General features: G+C 65.0%; 2 protein-coding genes across 2 annotated transcripts; one reads left to right on the top strand and one right to left on the bottom strand.

The window, feature by feature from the left end:
• Nucleotides 1–595: 595 nt before the first annotated feature.
• On the top strand, nt 596–3,849 carry PEF1 (penta-EF-hand domain containing 1). The gene is made up of 5 exons (XM_064471244.1): nt 596–690; nt 809–929; nt 1,505–1,660; nt 2,150–2,293; nt 2,882–3,849. The coding sequence occupies exons 1-5, from the start codon at nt 613–615 to the stop codon at nt 3,109–3,111; spliced, it is 729 nt and encodes a 242-aa protein (XP_064327314.1). The 5' UTR covers nt 596–612; the 3' UTR covers nt 3,112–3,849.
• Nucleotides 3,850–6,875: 3,026 nt separating this feature from the next.
• TINAGL1 (tubulointerstitial nephritis antigen like 1) lies at nt 6,876–15,532 on the bottom strand. Its single transcript, XM_064471216.1, has 12 exons — nt 15,441–15,532; nt 14,530–14,861; nt 13,628–13,691; nt 11,670–11,762; nt 11,461–11,575; nt 10,288–10,411; nt 9,999–10,149; nt 9,559–9,742; nt 9,225–9,270; nt 8,613–8,736; nt 8,047–8,092; nt 6,876–7,888 (listed from the first exon to the last, which is right to left on the bottom strand). The coding sequence occupies exons 2-12, from the start codon at nt 14,828–14,830 to the stop codon at nt 7,748–7,750; spliced, it is 1,389 nt and encodes a 462-aa protein (XP_064327286.1). The 5' UTR covers nt 14,831–14,861; nt 15,441–15,532; the 3' UTR covers nt 6,876–7,747.
• Between the last annotated feature and the right edge of the window lie 2,317 nt (nt 15,533–17,849).

The raw sequence follows: 17,849 nt of genomic DNA, 5'->3' as shown, positions 1-17,849 counted from the left end.
GAGATACTGAGGGGGGTCCCAGTCCTGCTCCCAGGGCATCCTGGCCCTGATCCTGGGGCATTCCAGCTCTGCCCCAGGGGGAAGCCCAGACCAGGTCCTGGGGAGCTGCCACCCCTGATTCCAGGAGATGCTGGCCCTGATCCCAGGAGATCCCAGCCATGATCCCAGCCCTGCCTCTGGGGAGATCCCAGCTCTGATCTTGGGGGTACCCTAGCCCTGTTCCCAAGCTGATCCTGGTCCTGCTCTTGGGATGATCCTGGACCAGCTCCCAGGGAGATCCCCGTCCTGCTCCTCCATGGATCCTGGTCCTGCTCCCAGGGCGATCCCAGCCCTGATCTTGGGAGGGGGTACCACCCCCACTCCCAGGCTGGCCCTGCTCCTGCGGGATTCCGGCTCTGCTCCTGGGCTGATCCCGGACCCGCTCCTGGGAAAATCCAGCCCTGCTCCCGTGTAGATCCCGACTCTGCCCCCAGGGGTACCCTGCGGGGCTCTGTGGGCCCCACCCCTGTCCGGTGCCGTTGCCGCCTTAAGGCCGCTCCGGACGCGCCCCTTCCCTCGCCTCACCTCCCCTCCCAGTGGGCGAGGCCTCCGCTCCACTGCGCACCGCAGCCAATGGGCGGGCGCGCCGGCTGTGACGTCAGCGGGGCGGCGGGGTCGGTCGCGGGTGTCATGGCGGCGTACCCGGGGCAGGTGGGGTCGGGGGGCGGCGGCGGCGGCGGCGGCGGCGGGGGGGGGCCGGGGCAGGTGGGGCCGGGGGGCGGCGGCGGCCCGGGGCCGGCCGCACACCGAGCTCTGCCCCTTTCCCCAGGGCTTTCCCGGTGCAGGACAGGCTCCCGGCGCGCCCTCGGCCGGCCCCTACTCCGGGGCTCCCTACGGACACCCCCCGCCCGGGGGTCCCTACGGACAGCCTGGCGGCGGGCCCTACGGAGGTGAGTGGGGCCGCGAGTCCCTCCTGCGGCCGGTGCCCGGCGCCCCGCGTCCCCCCGGGTCAGTACTGCCGGGTCGGGGGGGTTCCAGCCCGCGTCCCGGCCCCGCTCCGTGCCGGGAGGGGTGGGCTCGGCGCCCCTCGCCCAGCGCAGCTGAACTTACCGTGTGAACGAAATCACAACCCCCCTAGTTTATTATTTTAAAAGCCCTGAGGAGGAAAGCACCGGAGAGGCCGCAGCCCCCAGCACCGGCCGTACGGCTCCGTGGCCCCGCATCCCTGTCCCGGCGCCGCCAGGCTCTCGGGGCGCAGCCCCCTGGTTCGCTCTCCCATCCCGAGCTACGCGGCGGGGGGTCTGATGTACTCCCCTTCTCTGCGGCCAGATGCTACGTGCCAGGCCCCGGGCCTTGCTCACCTGCTTTCCCAGAATCACGTAGCTGTAAAAAGCCGCTCGGAGCAGAAGTGCCGACAGGTCCCTGGGCACTGGCTGCGTCTCCGTGAGCCACCCCCGGGGGCGGACGAGCCGGCGGCCCCTCTCTGAGGGGAGGCGAGAGCCGCTGATGGCCTCTCCCCGTGCAGGTAATGCCCCACCGGGTGTGGACCCCGAAGCCTTCTCCTGGTTCCAGGCGGTCGATGCCGATCGCAGCGGGTACATCTCCGTGAAGGAGCTGAAGCAGGCGCTGGTCAACTCCAACTGGTCGACGTTCAATGACGAGACCTGCCTGCTGATGATAAGTGAGTCTAATTGCTTTGAGACAAGCCTCTGTCGGGGTGAAGCCCGGCCCAGCCGGCTTTCCCCCATTACATGAGCATCACTTACCTGAGTAGCTGGCCTGTAAGGGCTCTCTGGAGCGAGAGCTGGGCAAACTGAGCAGCTCCGAGCGCCCTTTTGGAGGAGGACATGAGTCAGGGGCCCAAAACATTGCTTGGGAAAGGGAACTCAGCTCTGCCGGAGGCCAAGTGAGCCCCTGCTCCTGGAAAACCAGGGAGATAAGGGAGGGAAAGCTCCAGTAGCGAGCCAGAATCGCCCAATTCCCCTGCTTGCCCCAGCATCAGGTTTTGATGCTGTTTCCCACTGGCCTCATAGGAACTGAATGGTTCTGGTTGATCACAGCCCTGGTGAGGGAGGGCTTTTGGGATCCTGAGGTCTCTGGGAGTTCCTGCAGCGTGTCCTTGCTCTGCTCCTCACTGCCCTGCTCCTGCTCTTTGCTCTTTTCTCCCCAGACATGTTTGATAAGACCAGGTCAGGACGCATAGACCTGTATGGCTTCTCAGCCTTGCTGAACTTCATCCGTCAGTGGAAGAACCTCTTCCAGCAGTACGACAGGGATCAGTCGGGCTCCATCAGCTTCAGTGAGCTCCAGCAAGGTGGGTGAGGGGCACAGACATGAACCTGGCCCTTACCGAGCTCCCTGGGGACCGCTGTCTGGCTCTGCCTGGTGTTTATTTCCAGCCCAGCCCAGTGACCCCTCCTGTTGCCATCCCTGCAGCGGGGCTGGGTGTCTCTGAGCTCCCAGGGTGCCTCCCATGCAGCCATGGCTGCAGTCCACACCTGTTCCTGAGCTGGGGCACACTGGGCTGGCTAAACCAGTTGTGGCAGAGCTGGTGCTGAGCCTTCCCATGGGGCAGGAGATGAGGAGCCGCAGCAGGGCTGTGGTGTGAACTTCCTTCCTTAAGGAAACGCAAAATGCCCCCCCCCCCACCAAAGCTATGTGGCTAAATCCTGTTTTCTGGAAGGAGCTCTTGGGCGTGTGTGTCTGATGGAGGGGAAGAATGTCTGGAATTAGTGCCTTGGTTTGGTTCCTCCCTCAGGAGAGCCCTGCCCGTGCACACCCGCTGTCGGAAGTGAACACCACGGGGCAGTGGGAAATGGGTGTGTGCCAGCGCAGGGGAGGGAGGGCACAGTCACTCTCCCTCTTGTTGGGGAGGTTTAATCTGAGTGTTTCTTGCTCCCAGCTTTCTCCCAGATGGGCTATAACCTGAGCCCCCAGTTTAGCCAGCTGCTGCTGGCCCGCTACGCCCAGCGATCCTCCAACCCCAGCATCCAGCTCGACCGCTTCATTCAGATCTGCATGCAGCTCCAGAGCACGACCGATGCCTTCCGTGAGAAGGACACAGGGCTGGTGGGCAACGTGCGGCTGAGCTATGAGGATTTCCTCACAATGGTCGTGACTCGCATGATGTGACGCCCTTGGCCGAGGGCTGTGAGCTGACTGGGAGCTCTGCGGGTCTCTCCGGGAGCAGCAGCCATCCTTGGCCTCACGCTGGGATGTGGCTGAGCCTCCTCCTGAAGAACAAGCTGTTCCCCAGGCACTGTTTTCCAGCCTGAGGAGCCCCAAGTCCTGCTGGGGCCCTCTTGGCTTCAATTCCTTGCCCCACTCAATGGCAGTGGGTGCCCCATGCCAAACTGGAGCCCAGTTCTGGGGCCATGCCATCGGGTGGGCAGCCAAACCAGTAGCAAACCTGTGCCATGCCTCCCAGGGAGCGCTTAGATTTTCCTTCGCCAGACACAAAATCATGCTTAAACCCCATCTGCTCTATCCCTCTGCTTGGTGGGGTGTCTGTGGTGGAACATCCCTGCCTCGGTACGCTTCTGGGGACTTTCTGGTGACCAAGAGCTGAACCTTCATTTGATAAGCAGCAGGAAGGGCTCAAGTGATGGCAGAGCTCGTTTTTCCTTGCTTTGCAGACTGCCCTTCCTCAGTGGGAGCACTTCCAACCCCTTGGCTGTGCTGGAGACGCTCCGCCTTTCCTGGGGGTCTGAGCCCCGTTTCTCTCTGGGCTGCTGGAACGGGCCATGTTGCTGCAATCACCCCCTTGTTGCCAATGTCTGTCTCGATTCACCTCTGTCTGCTGAAGCCAAACTCAGAAACGGTTTAGAGCTTATTTTTACAGCTTTTGAATAAAAGGCAACGTGCACTGGTCGCTGGGTGGTTTGTGTCTGCGGAGCGGCTCACGGGGACGCTGCCCTGCCCCATGTCACCCTCTGCGGGGTCAGCAGCAGCTCTGGGTGCAGGGAGGGGACGTGTCCTCTGGTGCCTGCAGCCCTGCTCTGGGTGCTCCTCCCAAGGCTCAGTACACATTCCAGAGGTTAGTTCTTGTACATTTTGTGTCCACTTACAGCAAATAAGGCGCTGGGGTCTCCTGCTAAGGTTTTCTTTCCTGTGGTTTTAAAGTGATGACCTTGATGGGAAATCTCCAAGATGCTTTGTGAGAGGCACGTTGTTATTACATATTTGAAGGAATTTTTATAGAAGAAAATATTTTACATGCCAGGTAACTTACTGATGCTTTCAGAAGCAATAACCAGCTGTTGGTGTTTTCCTCAGCTTCAGCCAAAGGCAAGGCTTTTTGTTCTAGAGCATCATTAATTCTAACAATTTTTCTTGTCTTCTGTTGAGCCAGAGCTGCCCAGCCTTTCAGAGGGGTGTAAAGCAGTGGCTGTCACCCACGCTGTGGCTGTCACTGCCTGGGCCAGTTGTTGCCCCTCCTGGCCGGGGCTGTTGCACAGTGGCGGGGGTGACTGGGGGTGTGACCCCAGCTGGGGGTGAGTGAGAGTGTGTACATACAGATAACAGCCAGGGAAGTCTGTCAGGGTGTGTGTGTGCGTGCACACAGGAGTGTGTCTGTGTATGCAGACAGCCCTGTGTACATACATGTGCACCCAGTAAGACATGCCTGTGCATATATGTCCTGGTTTCAGCTGAGATAGAGATAATTTTCTTCCTAGTAGCTAGTGTGGGGCTGTGTTCTGGATTTGTGCTACAGTGTCGATAACGTGGAGATGTTTTAGTTGCTGCTGAGCAGTGCTTACGCTAGGCAAGGACTTTTCCAGCCTCCCCTGCTCTGCCAGGGCACAGCCAGGACAGCTGATCCAAACTGACCCCAGGGATGTCCCACACCACATGGCGTCATGCTCAGCATATAGAGCTGGGGGAAGAAGGAAGGGGGGGGATGTTGGGAGTGATGGCGTTTGTCTTCCCAAGCCACCGTTGCGCATGATGGAGCCCTGCTTTCCTGGGGGTGGCTGAACACCCGCCTGCCCGTGGGAAGGGGCGAGTGAATGCCTTGGGTTGCTTTGCTTGCATGCATGGCTTTTGCCTTACCTGTTAAACCGCCTTTGTCTCAGCCCACAAGTCTTCTCACTTTTACTCTTCCGATTCTTTGCCCCATCCCACCCCGGAGGGGGAGGCATGAGCGAGCCAGCCCCACGCTGCGTGGGGCTGAGTTGCTGGTTGGGGTTAAACCACAACAATATATAAATATACAAACGCACACAGAGATAACCCTGTGTATGTACAAGAGTTACACAAACCCCCGCGCACTCTGACACCCCCATGTGTATATAATGCGTGTGTCTATATATAGGGGCGTGTATAGGGACATGGACATACATAGGGGTGGGGAGCGTTGGGGTGGGTGGAGGTTGGTGTGTGGGTGTGTGTGAGTATAGATACAATACACAAGGCGGGGGGGGGGGAAGAATTTTACCTGCATATAGAGGGGTGGTTGCGTGTGAAAACGACGTATATACACAATACGGTCTGTTGGGTGGGGGTGTGTCTGTATATCTATATCTAACTATATTTATATATCTGTGTGTGTATCTATCTCGCCAGGTACATAGCTATACAGAGACCCCGCACCCCCGCAGTGGCGGGCCGGGTCCCCGCGGGCGCGGGCGGGCGCAGGGCCCGGTGTGCGAGCGGCAGCGGCACCGCACACCGCTCCTACAGCCTACGCCCGTGGGTGGCTCGCCCTCCCCGTGCCTGCCTCTGCGGCCGTGTGTCTGTCCGTCCACGGCGTCTGTCCGCGCGCAGGTGCAGGCTGTCACCACCAGGTGGCGACCAACGCCACCCTGTGGGTGCCCCCCACTCACCCCCCCGGGTGCTGCGGGGCTGGGGGGGGGGCGGGAAAGAGGGAGGAAACGCGAAGAATAAATAAAGTTTTTAAAAAGCAACACTGTCCCACCCCGTCCCCACCCCCAGCCCACCCCCGCCCGCCACCCCCCCGGGCCGGCTCAGCTTCCCCACCCCTCCCGTGGCCCCGCTGCAGTGGCCGGGGTGGCTCTGGTGGCACTCCTGGCTCTGGGGGCACGCTTGTCCGGGGTGGCACACCTCGCTGCGGTGGCCAGGGTGGCTGTGGTGGCACACATCGCTGCAGTGGCATAGGTCACCGTGGTGGCACATCTGGCTGTGGTGGCACACCTGGCTGCGGGGTGGCCACGGTGGCATACCTCGCTATGGTGGCACTCCTGGCTGTGGTGGCACAGCTTGCTGCTGTGGCACACGTTGTTGTGTGGCACTCGTGGCCGCAGTGGCATTCGTCACTCATGGTAGCTCTCATGGCCGCAGTGACACTCGTTGCTGTGGTGGCTCTTGTGGCCGCGGTGACATTCGTCGCTCGTGGTAGCTCTCGTGGCCACAGTGACACGCATTGCTGTGGTGACACTCACGGCACACGTGGCCGCGGTGGCATTCGTTGCTTGTGGTAGCACTCGTGGCCACAGTGACACGCATTGCTGTGGTGACACTCATGGCACGCGTGGCCGCCGTGGCACAGGTTGCTGTGGTGGCTCTCGTGGCCGCGGTGGCATTCGTCGCTCGTGGTAGCACTCGTGGCCGCAGTGACACGCATTGCTGTGGTGACACTCATGGCACGCGTGGCCGCCGTGGCACAGGTTGCTGTGGTGGCACGCGTGGCAGCTGCAGCAGCCCGTGTGGCCACGTGTGCCCGTGGCGGGTCCGGCGCTGGCCGCCGCTGCTGGCCGAGGTCACGGGGAGGTGGCGGGGCCGGAAGGCGCACAATGAGCGGGGCTTATCTCACCCCGCAGCCCTTCCCGGGGCTGAGCCACACGCGAGGCCACGGCTGGGTCCCCCCCTGGGATGGGGCAGGCAGGGGACAGAGGGGCCACCGAGCGGGGCTGGGGAAGGAGCAGACCCTCATGGACTGAGGCTTCAATAATTTTATTTACAAATAATAAAAAGCATAATAAATACAAAAATCCTTAAAAGTACAGCCTTGGGGACGAAGGTGAAGGGAGACCTGGGGTGTGCTGATGTGTGGTCCCTGATTGTGGTCCCACCAGGACAGGGACACCAGGGTGCTGAGCCCTTCCCTGTCCCCGCAGTCCCCTGGGGGGGGTGGCAGGAGCCATAGCACCATAGGGACAGGCAGTGGGGATGGCGGGGACCCCATCCTCATCCCCAGCTGCCAACACTCAGCCTTGGGGCTCCTCCAGCTCCAGGGGCATAGACAAACCTCCCAGGCACTGCTGGGTTAAAGATAACCCCCTCCTCCCCAACTCCAGCTCCCGGGAAGTGGGGCAGGGGGGTGGGGAAGATATGGGGGTGCAGGAGCCCTGGGGTCCCACTGCAGCGCTCCCCCACCCCGTGCCCAACCAGCACGCGGGGGGGGGTGAAGCCGCCAGCGCTGGCTGGAGCGGGGGGGTGGCCGCCTTTGAAGAGTCCCCGGGTGCCACCAAAGCCCAGCCGAGCCCCGGGCGGGGGGATTAACGGGTAAATCCCACGGGATGGGGGATGGGGCCCCGGGGCACCCCCAGCCACAAGCCCTGTGCATGCACCACTGCACCCAGCCGCCGCGTCAGCACAGGGGGGGCCCGTGTCCCCCGGGGATGGGAACGCAGGGGACTGTCCCATTTCCCTGCCCGGTGGCACGGGGCTGCGTGGGGGTGCCACCCCACAGGTGCCCCCAGGAGGGGACGGAGGGGCTGCGGTGCTGGGCAGGGCCATCGTGGGGACAAGGACATCTGCGGGGCGGTGGGGCCCCTGGGTGGGGGGGGCCCCGTGGGCAGCGGGGCGCTCACTTGTGGGTCATGTCCTCCATGCTGACGCGGCCCCAGACGCCCACCACGAAGCTCTCCACCTCGCACTCGTTGACGCCGCGGGCGATTCGGAAGTGGCCGCCCTCGCCCCATGCTGTGCCCCAGGAGTTGGCCGCCGTCTGCGGAGGGGACAAGGGACACGGCTCAGTGCTGGGTGGCCCAGCTGCACGCCTCAATCCCTGTGCTGGATCCCACCTGGGCATGGGAAAGCAGCACTCGCACCCACCCACCCCAGTGGCTGAGCCCCAATAAACTCGTGACACCTGCCAACACTCACCCAGTATTTTTGAATCCGGCCATCAGGCAGCTGCTCTTCTCCCCACCTGCGTTGGAAGGGCAAGGGCAGTGAGCGGGGTCCCAAGGCACCCCCTTGAGCTGCACCCCGTACTGCAGGCATCACCCCACCTGGCACTGCGATAGCAAGATGCTGCGCTGACCCCCGCTCGTTTGCTGGTCCCGGCCCCACCCCAAGGGCCAGGCCGAGGTGTTTACGTCCAGTCCCAAAATACAGCAGGTATATTTAGACTTGGGGAGGGGGAAGGAAGCTGCTGGCACAGGGCAGCCAGCCCCGCTCCCCTCCTCAGGCTCTGCACCTCCAACCTGCCTCCCTCCATTGCGGCAGGGTGAGCACTGCACACTCACGTCCCTTGTGGCTGCAGCCCCGGGGGCAAGCATCGCCCCCGGCACAGCTCCCCCCATCGCACCCCGCACCCTCCTTCCTTCCCCACTTCCTCTCCCTGCCCAGAGGAAGGGGACGCCTTTCCTCACCTGAAGAATACATTTTTCCTGCCCAGTGCGGGGCTCCCTGCACCCCCTGAGGCCCCCACACCACCCCCCACCTACCCAGTGATCTTGACTGAGTGGGTCCCGTGTCGCTGGTGCTTCGGCCCCTTCCCCTCGGCCACTGGTGTGTGCTGATAGATCCCACTCTTGTACATGAAGAAATCCTCGTGCACCTCCAGGATGGCTGCGGGCAGGGGGAGAGGGTCTGGGGACACTGGCCATGCCCCAGGGGACGGGACACCGAGCTCCCGGGGCTCCTCGCCCCCCCCCCCCCCCCCCACTGGAGGATATAGGCACCAGGGACACGGGGCATCGCCTGGGATGGGGAAGGGGTAGCCAGATCCTCCCCCAGGTGATCTGACAAGACTCAGAGAGGATTGAAAAAAATAAAGTAAAACAAAACCAACCGCCTGAGATGGAGGTTAAAGCTCAGGAGTTAATGAGCAACAAGTGCCCACTGGTGTGGGCAGCGTGACGGGCACCCTGGGGCTGGTTTAGCACTGCCTGGGCACATGGCTAAACATGAAGCAGGGAGAGGAGCCGGCAGGGAGGGGGGTCCTGGCTCCCACACCAGCCCCCAGCAGGGCAGCTTCCCCCACCCACCTCATCCCCCAGCCATTGCAACACCCAGCTTTGGGGTACGCAGGTGGGGTGCCCATTCTGGCTCCCTACCTTGCACAGGGCCATTCTCCAGCAGCTCCTTCATGATCTCCTTCTCCTGCAAGGGCAGAGCTGGGTGGTACCAGGGCTGAGACCCCCAGAACCGCCCTCCCCATCCCCCAGGGACGTTTCGGCACCCACAGGTGGGTGTTGTGGAGATGCCGGGTGGAGGAGCAGCTCCCCTGGGGGCGCCGTGGCGGGTTTTTCCCCGGCTTCATTTCCAAACTTGGCTTTCCCAGGCAAACCATCCCGAGCCAAGCCCCTTCCCGCTTCCCACACCAAACGGCTCCTGCTTCGCCCACGCTGGCGGCTCTGCCCGGCCCAGCCCCATCCCGCAGGCACTCACGCTGGAGGAGAGGCGGTAGGCAGGGGTGGACTGGTAGATCTCGTTGGCGTGGGTCTGGGGGTTGGGGCAGCGTGCCGTCGCCTGCCGCTTGCCCCTGCCCATGGAGCGGCTGTGCATCATGCAGGGCTGTGCCGCCGGCTGGCTCTCCTGGCTGGTGAAGGGGTAGCACTCGTCCGTCACCACCCTGGGTAGAGGGACAAGGACATGAGGATGGCCACCTGGCTCCATCCCTCCCCAAAACCCCCTCTCTAAAACCCCACTCTCCATCCCACCTGGGCTGGCAGCCCTCAGTCCCCACCTGCCCAAGGGACAGCCCTGGGGTTGTGCACGGGACACCTGGGGTGCCGATCCCAGGCTCTCCCCGGGTAATTGGAGCCTTGAACCCCCTTATCCCACTCAGCACCAGGGCAGCCTCTGCCCCCCATCCCATCCCCACTCACCCTCGCCTGCGGAGGTACCACCAGGCGCCGTCCAGCCGGCCCCCGCTGCAGCCCCGCTGGTTGCGGGTATCGCAGGACAGGAGGTTTTGGGGTGACAGGGCAGGCGTCATGTGTCCCATGGAGTGGATGGAGATGCGGTCCGAGGCGACAGCTGGGAGCGAGCAGGGGGTCAGGGAGCAATGCCTGCCCCCCTGGGTCCTGCCCTGCTCCCCAGCCCTGCGGCAGCAGGTTTAGCCCCTGTGCCCACTGGCCGCCCCATCCCGCCCCGTCCCGTCCCGTCCCGTCTCACCTGCCGTGGAGAAGGCCCAGGACCCGGCGCAGTTGCCCTGGTCCAGGGGCTCGTGGATCATCCCGGGCCACTTTGCGGCTGCGTCGAAGTGTCGGGGCAGCACCTCGTTGGAGTCCATGTTCATCTGCGGAGGCAGAGCTGAGGCATGAGGGGTGCTCACGGCACAGGGACCCGCTGCAGCACCCCATCCCCAGCAGCTCCCGGGGCATCCTCGGAGCTACGGTCCCCAGCCAGCGTTAACATCCCCCAGCCCCACTGCAGAGCCCCTCGGGACGGGGACACCTGCAGCCCTGGCTGAGCATGACCGGGATTCGGGTGTCCCCTTGTCCCAGAGGGGCCGGATCCCTCAACCTTCCCTAAATTTGGGCTCCTCAGCCTCGGTGCATGCTCAGGCAATAACAAGCACCAAGTGCCTGGTCTCAGACACCAGCAAGGGCGGCGCTGCCCGGCCACAAGTGCACAGCACCGGGTGCCTCAAGCCCCTCATTGTGGCCTCTGGCCGGCCCTTGCCCGGCCTCTGAATCACGCCCAGCCTTTCCGCTTTGGCGGGGGAGGACAGTGCTCCCACCCCGGCCGCACACAGCTCAGCCTTCCTGGGGAGGACACAGCCACAACACCCGGCTTATCCCAACGCAGGAAGCTCCTCTAAAATTAAACCGCACCGGGAGTCAAGGCCACAGCGCTGGGCGTGCACCACGTGTGACGCTCGCTCCCCACCAGCACCCATGGGACCCCCGGCCGCTGTCCACCCTGAATGGGGACCACTTTCGGGTGCAGACCGGGGGCAGGTGGAGGCACCCCGCTCACAAAGCGCTGGCGCAGCCGGCTCTGCCGACTCAGCAGTTGCGGGGCCCACTTTCCGATGGGAAACCGGCATGGAGGAGTGGGGGAAAAAACAACACTGGCAGCCCGGGGATTGTCAGGGGGAATTTGCTGAGCTGCTGTCTCCAAACACAAGGGCAGCCCACGGCACCCACCCGACACGGCCCCTTTCCTGCCTCCCCCCGGCAGCAGAGCCCCTTCCCAGGGGTCAGCAACACTGCGGGGACCTCACTAGCGAGGGGATGGTGAAGCATTGGGCTAAGCCATGGGACAGGCAGGGTCAACCCTCAGCATGCCTCAGTTTCCCCTTGCATCCGAGGGGCCTGGGGGGGTTGCCTGGGGGTGACTCACGTGCATCTCGTTCATGTTCATGACGGTGGGAGAGGGCCAGAAGGTGCCCAGGCGGTGCCGGATCCCGTCCTCCAGCGTCATGCCCCAAAACTGGCTGTAGTTGGCGGCTCTCCAGCTGTGCGGCAGGAGGGGGCATGGGTCAGGGGCGCCCCAAAAAGCACTGAGGGGCAAAGCATCCCTCTCCCATCCTCCTGGTGCTCGGTCCTTACCCAAAATTGCCCCTGTTGACAGCGTCGATCAGCTCCCCATCCATCAGGCAGGCATGGTCCTCGCACTGCCACTGCCCGCCGGGGCCACAGGTGCTGCAGGGGAATGGCACCGAAGGGGACAGTCAGCCAGGGAGGGACGGTGCCCTTGGGATGACCAGGGGAACCCCGTGTGGGTGCTGCCCCCACCCAGCTGGTGACCCGCTGCTGTTGTGGGCAGCCAGCGTGGGGCTAGGGCTGCTTCTGCACCAGGGTGTGGGGGTCACACTGGGGCTCAGCACCTCAGGACAGGGTGAAGCTGGGCCAGGAGCTGGCAGGCAGCCCTCTGCATGGCCCTGGGGGCTGTGTTGTCCCCCCCCCTCCCCGGTCCCCGCAGGAGCCCGGAGGGCAGGCAGAGCATGGGACAGAAAATTAGCTGAAAAGCAGCCAGGCCTGCAGAGTTCAGAGCGGGGCTTGGACGCCAGCCCAGGGAGGGGATTCGGGGCTGGCTGTACCCCTCCCAGGGCAAGCCACTCTGGCCACGTTAGCTGGGAGCCCTGCAGCACGCTCGGGGAGACCTGGGGCAGGGGTGGCTGGGGGAGATGTGCCGGGTCTAGGTCCCCCTGGGGAGCCCTGGGCTGTGCTCCCCCCGCCCAGCGAGCAATGCTTGGCATGCTCCCTCCTGCCTGCCGGCCGAGCTCCCGGCACACTCTTCCCTTTTAAGGAGCCATGTAAGGCTGGAGCCGCGTCCTGCCAGCCTGGCCCCGATCCCGCCGGTGGCACCTGCACCCCCAGCCCTTGCCCCATCCCCACCCCTGAGCGCTCCCGGCGCTGTGCTGGTGACCCGCATCTGGCTGTTAACTCCTGAGGGACTCCCACAGGAGCACCTCAGGGTGCAGCTGGTTGGGTGCCCACAGCAGCCCCCTCTGCCTCACCCAGGCATTACATTTGCCCCCTGCCACACCCCTCCAGACCCCCCGGGAGCCAGGCAGGGACAAGGTCTGGGTGAAGCACTGTGGGAATTGCTGCTCTCCAGGTGCCAAGTGTGGGGGAAGAGGGTTTTGGCAGAAGACCCTCAGCCCCCGAAGGCCAGCGCTGTTGGGGAAGGGATGCTTTCCCAGCAGCAGGGAACAGTCATCCAAGGGCACGGCTTGGGGACATCGACCTTTCCCCAGGGCTCGGGAACATCCTCCAGCCCTGGGTGCCTCCCTGTCACGGTCCCAGAGAAACGCCAGGCAGCATCGGGGCTTCAGGGAGGGGTCAGGCTGGCTTTTCACTTCCAGCTCCAACGCACACGCCTGCACACACATGCGCACACATGTGCTCATGCCCTTGCGCATACCCTAGACGGAGCCTTTGATTTCCCTTATCTGCCTCATCGTTGTGCTCCAGCCAGCCCCGCTGTGTTTGCTCCTCGTCTACGGGCAGATCTGCACCCGCAGGTTCCCCTATCCCCCACCTCCGGAATGCCATTAATACCACCGCAGCCGTTTCCAGATAAACCCCACGCTGCTCGCTGATGCAAGCCGCGGGCTCCTGGCGTGCAGCACAGACGGGCTGCTTGCACCCAAGCAGGCAGCAGGGCTGGACTCTGGCCGCCTGGCACGGAGCTGTGGCAGCTGCCAGCTGCAGACGCGTCCCGTCAGGCTTGGGCAAGCTGGGCTTGGACCAGCGCGGCCAGAAAAACCCCTGCAGCGCCGGGCCCGCGTCGGCAGCCCGCAGCCAGCCCGGCTGCGCGTTCCCCCGGAGGAGCGAGCAACTCCCACAAAGGCATGTGCTGAAACTTGGGAGCGGCTCAAGGCCCCAGGCTCTCTGCTTCAAATATGCCAGAGCAAAGGGATTTGGCACTGGCCCCCACCACCCAGCTCGGGCCCTGCGCTCCCACTCCCCCAGAGCCGGCTGCGGGCAGCCCTGGCACTCGCAGGCCCCCCGACGCCGTGCCGGTGGTACCCGCATGGCACGGGGAGCGCGGAGGCACTCACCACAGGTTGCAGTTCTCCCGGTACGTGGCTCCAGTGGGGAAGTTAAGGCCGGCGCGGGCACAGCCTGGATGGGAGAAGGGAGAGCCCTGGTGAGCACCCAGCAGCATCAGGGGTCCCACCAGCACCCCCATGGCTCCAGGGGGTAAATACCAAGGGAAAAATAAATCCAGTCCTTAAAGCCAGGCAGGTGCTCTGCTGCAGCTTGGCACCTCCAGACCAGTGTGCCCATCTAGCTGGGGCACGATGGGGACCAGTTTGTGCCCCACAGCGCAGGGTGGGAGCAGGGCTGGCTCGGCACTGGGAGGGTTAATTATGGGGTTGCGTGTGGGGCTGCCAGAGCAGAGCCGGCCTCGAAGGCACAGGCTGGCGGGACTGGGATAAAGAGGCCAGTTGTACCCAGGAGCTGGCTCTGCTCTGCAGGGACTTCTTAGACAGCCTTGTCCTGTGCAGCGGGGGCTGCCCGTGCCCCCCGTTCGCCCCCGGCCGCCCTTCCCACCACAGCTGCTGGGTGGCTTAAGTCAGAGCCAGCATCTGCCTGCCCCAGACATGACCGGGGAAGTCAGGGCACCATCCACCCCTGCTTTGTCCCACCAGTACATGCCACTGGAGCTGCCCCTCGGCGCCCTGCCGCGCCATCTGTGGGGAGGTGCTGGGGACAGGCTGTGGGGGCTGCTCCCAGCCCTGTTTTTGGGAGCCCAGCTCCAGCCCAGCCACTTTCCACAAGTTTCCGCAGCTCCGAGGGGTCCAGAGCGGCTCTGAGCAAGGGCAGGGCTGGGGGGGGTCGCGCCAGCTGCATCCATTATCTGTAGGGGCACCAGCAGCATCACACAGCATGTTGGGCACCTCAGGGCCACCCCTGGCACCCACAGACCCGCTCCCAGCTGGGCTGGGTGCTGCCTCACCTGGAGCCTTGGGGAAGGGGGGCGGGATGCCCAGGCAGTACTCCCAGAAGTCAGGGCAGCAGTCGGAGATGGTGCGGTTGCAGAAGAGGTCGCAGTAGCAGAGGGTGTCGTGGTAGGGCACGGTGCAGCCGTCGTTGCGGCCGTGGCAGCAGACATCCCCTCGCTGGCAGTAGGACCCACCAGCATCGTAGACCCCGTGCTCGTACAAGCCGGGGCCCAGCTCCCGGCGGGTGCGCACCCGGGAAGCCAGGGCCGCCTCGGCCAGCAGCCAGAGGCAAAGCAGGGCCCGCAGCAGGCGCATGTTGTCGGCAACGTCCCCAGACCTGCAGCCGCTGCAGAGGGAGGGCAGTGAGCGTGGGGTGGGGGGCAGCCCGGAGTCAGGGGTCCTGCGGGCACAGGGCAGCGCCGCACCCTACGCCAGCCCCGTCCTGCTGGGTTGCCCACCCCAGCCAGCACCCAGCACGCCGCCCGCCGAGCCCCGGGCCACGTCCCGGGCCACCTCGGCCCCTCCGTGCCCTCCCTTGGGATGCTCAAAATCTTCAGGTTTCTTAAATCCCCTTGCCACCACCCCGGCTCCAGGGACCCGCAGCCGCGGCACGATGCCCCCGAAACACCGGCGCCCCCCGGGTGCTCACCCCCTGGGTGGCCGAGGGGCCCCGTGCCCACCCAATCCTTAACCCGCTGCTCCAGAAGCAAAACCCCAGCGGGACGGGGCCCCCCAGGGCACCCGGTGGGTGCTGCCCGGGCCCTGGTCCCCGCCGGCAGTGTGATGAGTTCCCAGTTCTCAGCCCGCGGTGCCGGGGAGGGAGTTGGGGACCGCGGAGGAAGGGAACGAGGGGGGGACGCTGGGCCACGGAACCACGGGGAACCCACGAGAGTCCGACCCCCGCCCGTGCACCCCTGCCCCGTACCTGCCGCGCCCGCCGCTCCGCTCCGCGCCGCCGCTGCCGCCGAGCGCCTCCCCCGGCCCCGCCGCTCCTTATAGCCGCGCCCCGGCCGGGGGGGCGCGGGGAGGCGCCGGGGGCAGCCGCGATCCGGCCGGGCCGCGCTGCCCCTCCCCGGGCGGAGCGGAGCGGAGCGGAGCGGGACGGGGGTCGGGCCCGGGGCTCCCGTCGGGGCGGGCGGGAGAACTGCGGTCCCGACGCCCCCCGGTCGGGCTCCCCGGTGGCACCTTCTCCCCCGGGGGTTCTCCGGGCTCCTGCTCCCCGTGACCCCCACCCCGTCCCCTCGCAAACTGGGGGGGGTCCGGCAGCCCTGCCGGCACCCCCCACCAGCTCCATCCAGGGAGTTCCCCGCTGCTGCCCGGGGCAAGGTGTAGGGAGAGGAGAGGGGGACTGTGTGACTTGCCCCCTCCCAGCACCCCGGCTGCAAGGTGGGCAGCTGGATGCAAGTGACACATGGACATCCCATCACAACGGAGCCACTGTCGCTTGGACTCAGCCCCGTGGCCCCACTGCCAGCGCCCAGACAGGCACTCAGGACCCGGGGAGGGGGGGTCTTGGCCACCCCACAGGCCCCTGCTCCCCCTGTAGCAGCTGTACTCGTTGTAGGGTTTTGGCTGCCTGCCCTGGGGGCTCCTGCCTGCCTCTGACCCATGAGGAGCATCTCCCAGCCGCTGCCAAAGGATTCCTCGAAGATGCCTCATGGCAGCCAGGACGGGAGGCACCACGGGCGGCGGGAGGGAGCAGGGCTCCCTGGGCGGCCGTGGGAGCCAGGGCAGGGGCTGAGCCCAGTGCCACGGGCTGGAGGGCTCCTGGCTCCCAGCTGCAGCCCACGGGGAGGATGCTGAAGCCTGTCAAGGTGTGCTTGCACCCCGGTGCCCGCGCGTGGGGAGCAAAGCGTCCCACTGGGCATGAGGGTTGCCTGCTCCCTGGGACCCTAGGGAGCTCTAGGTGCCCAAACAAGGGTCCTGCAAGAGCCCCGTCCTCTGGGACCCCCGCCTGGCTGCTCAGCCAATGCTCTTGGAAGGGCCTTTTCCTGCAAGCGTGGCCTTGGGCAGAGCATGCCGAGTTTGAGGGCTGCTGAGCGCCTCAGGAAGGAACTGGGTCCAGCCTGGAGTCCGACTGTCTCCAACTACACGTACTTTCCTCATGACGGGACCAACAGAAATCCGGAGTGAGTCACAAATTCCTCAAGACCCTCAGGGGACAAAGCAAAGCCACTGGTGAAAAGGGCATCCCCAGCTTCTGCTCCCCATCCTTGTGCTCCTGCCAGGCAGCTCCCTGGCAGCGGTTGAGGGTACCGTGGGACGCTGCTGGCAGAGCTGGCCCCTTCCCGTTCCCGTTCCCGTCACAGCCCCCAGCCCCCCCCCCCCGACTGATAAGGGCTCATGTGCAGAGGCAGGAGCAGTGACAGCCCTAGCGCTTGCAAGCCTCCCCCCCAACCCCTTCCAGCGGCTGAGCTCAGTGTGCCAAGCGTCGCTCTCGGTGGGATGCAGCGAGCCGGCACAGCGGCGTCATACCTCGCTGAGTCCATCTGACGTTGGCGTGTCCTCTCCCCCCCCTTTCCTCACCAGCCAGGCCTGTCCCCGCTCCAGGGAGTGGCAGCCTCTCACACACGTCGGGGAGCCAAGGTGGAGGAGGGCAAAGTCCAGCCGGGGCACCTTGGGCTCACGTGGCCACGGGAAGCAGAGTGGCGTCCCATGGGCTGGCACGCATGCCTGCCCTGCCCTCACCGCCACCACCTGAGGCTGCTCTGGGGGAGGGAGGAGGTCCCAGTACCCCTGTGCTCCACTGCATGGAGTCGTGCAAAGAGCCCAGACCCTGGTGGGTCATCCCCAGATGCCCCCCAGCACAGCAGGGACATGCACGGGCTCTGCTGAGCTGCACCCATTGCACAGTGCTGCCATCCCCGTGGGGTGCAGTGTGAGCACCGTTGGTGATGCACAAGCCCACAGCAAGGCAAAGACCCTGCTGTTGTGGAGATGCATCCCTCCAAACCCACTCCGGAAAGCCACCCAGCCGGCTGGGGGAGCGGGCAGAGGCTGGGGCAGTGCTGCCCCGGCACCGCTTGCTCACGCAGGGCTTTCCGGGTGCTGCCGCATCCTCGGCTCCCCTTCAAAGCCACTGCTTCAAAGCAGCCCCAGGGCTGCATGCGAGCCGGACATGCACAGTGCCAGGGGTGGCCGAGGCATCCCCAGTATTGTGCCCCGCACGCCAGGCACTTGGTGGGGCCAGGGGACCAGAGTCACCCCAAGACCCCAGTCCCATCAGGTTGGGGCAGCTGGGGGGGCAACAAGGCCGGTGCAGCCGGTGCAGGGAGGAGCTGGCCTCCGCGGTGCTTGGCACAGTCCAACAGCCAGGAATGGGTTTGTTGGCAAG

This window comes from Phalacrocorax carbo, chromosome 22, assembly GCF_963921805.1.
Source record: "Phalacrocorax carbo chromosome 22, bPhaCar2.1, whole genome shotgun sequence".
NCBI lineage: Eukaryota > Metazoa > Chordata > Aves > Suliformes > Phalacrocoracidae > Phalacrocorax > Phalacrocorax carbo.
The sequence above is the reverse complement of the archived record's forward strand: the minus strand, read 5'-3'. Positions and strand labels throughout refer to the sequence as shown.

What these genes read in the sequence shown, in the direction of transcription:
- PEF1 (XM_064471244.1), top strand. Translation starts at nt 613, where the DNA reads ATGGGCGGGCGCGCCGGCTGTGACGTCAGCGGGGCGGCGGGGTCGGTC. An exon ending in TGGCGGCGTACCCGGGGCAG is followed by an intron (nt 691 to 808) that starts GTGGGGTCGGGG and finishes CCCTTTCCCCAG; the next exon opens with GGCTTTCCCGGTGCAGGACA. An exon ending in CTTCAGTGAGCTCCAGCAAG is followed by an intron (nt 2,294 to 2,881) that starts GTGGGTGAGGGG and finishes TCTTGCTCCCAG; the next exon opens with CTTTCTCCCAGATGGGCTAT.
- TINAGL1 (XM_064471216.1), bottom strand. Translation starts at nt 14,830, where the DNA reads ATGCGCCTGCTGCGGGCCCTGCTTTGCCTCTGGCTGCTGGCCGAGGCG. An exon ending in TGAACATGAACGAGATGCAC is followed by an intron (nt 10,412 to 11,460) that starts GTGAGTCACCCC and finishes CTGCCTCCGCAG; the next exon opens with ATGAACATGGACTCCAACGA. An exon ending in TGGTACCTCCGCAGGCGAGG is followed by an intron (nt 9,743 to 9,998) that starts GTGAGTGGGGAT and finishes CCCTCTACCCAG; the next exon opens with GGTGGTGACGGACGAGTGCT.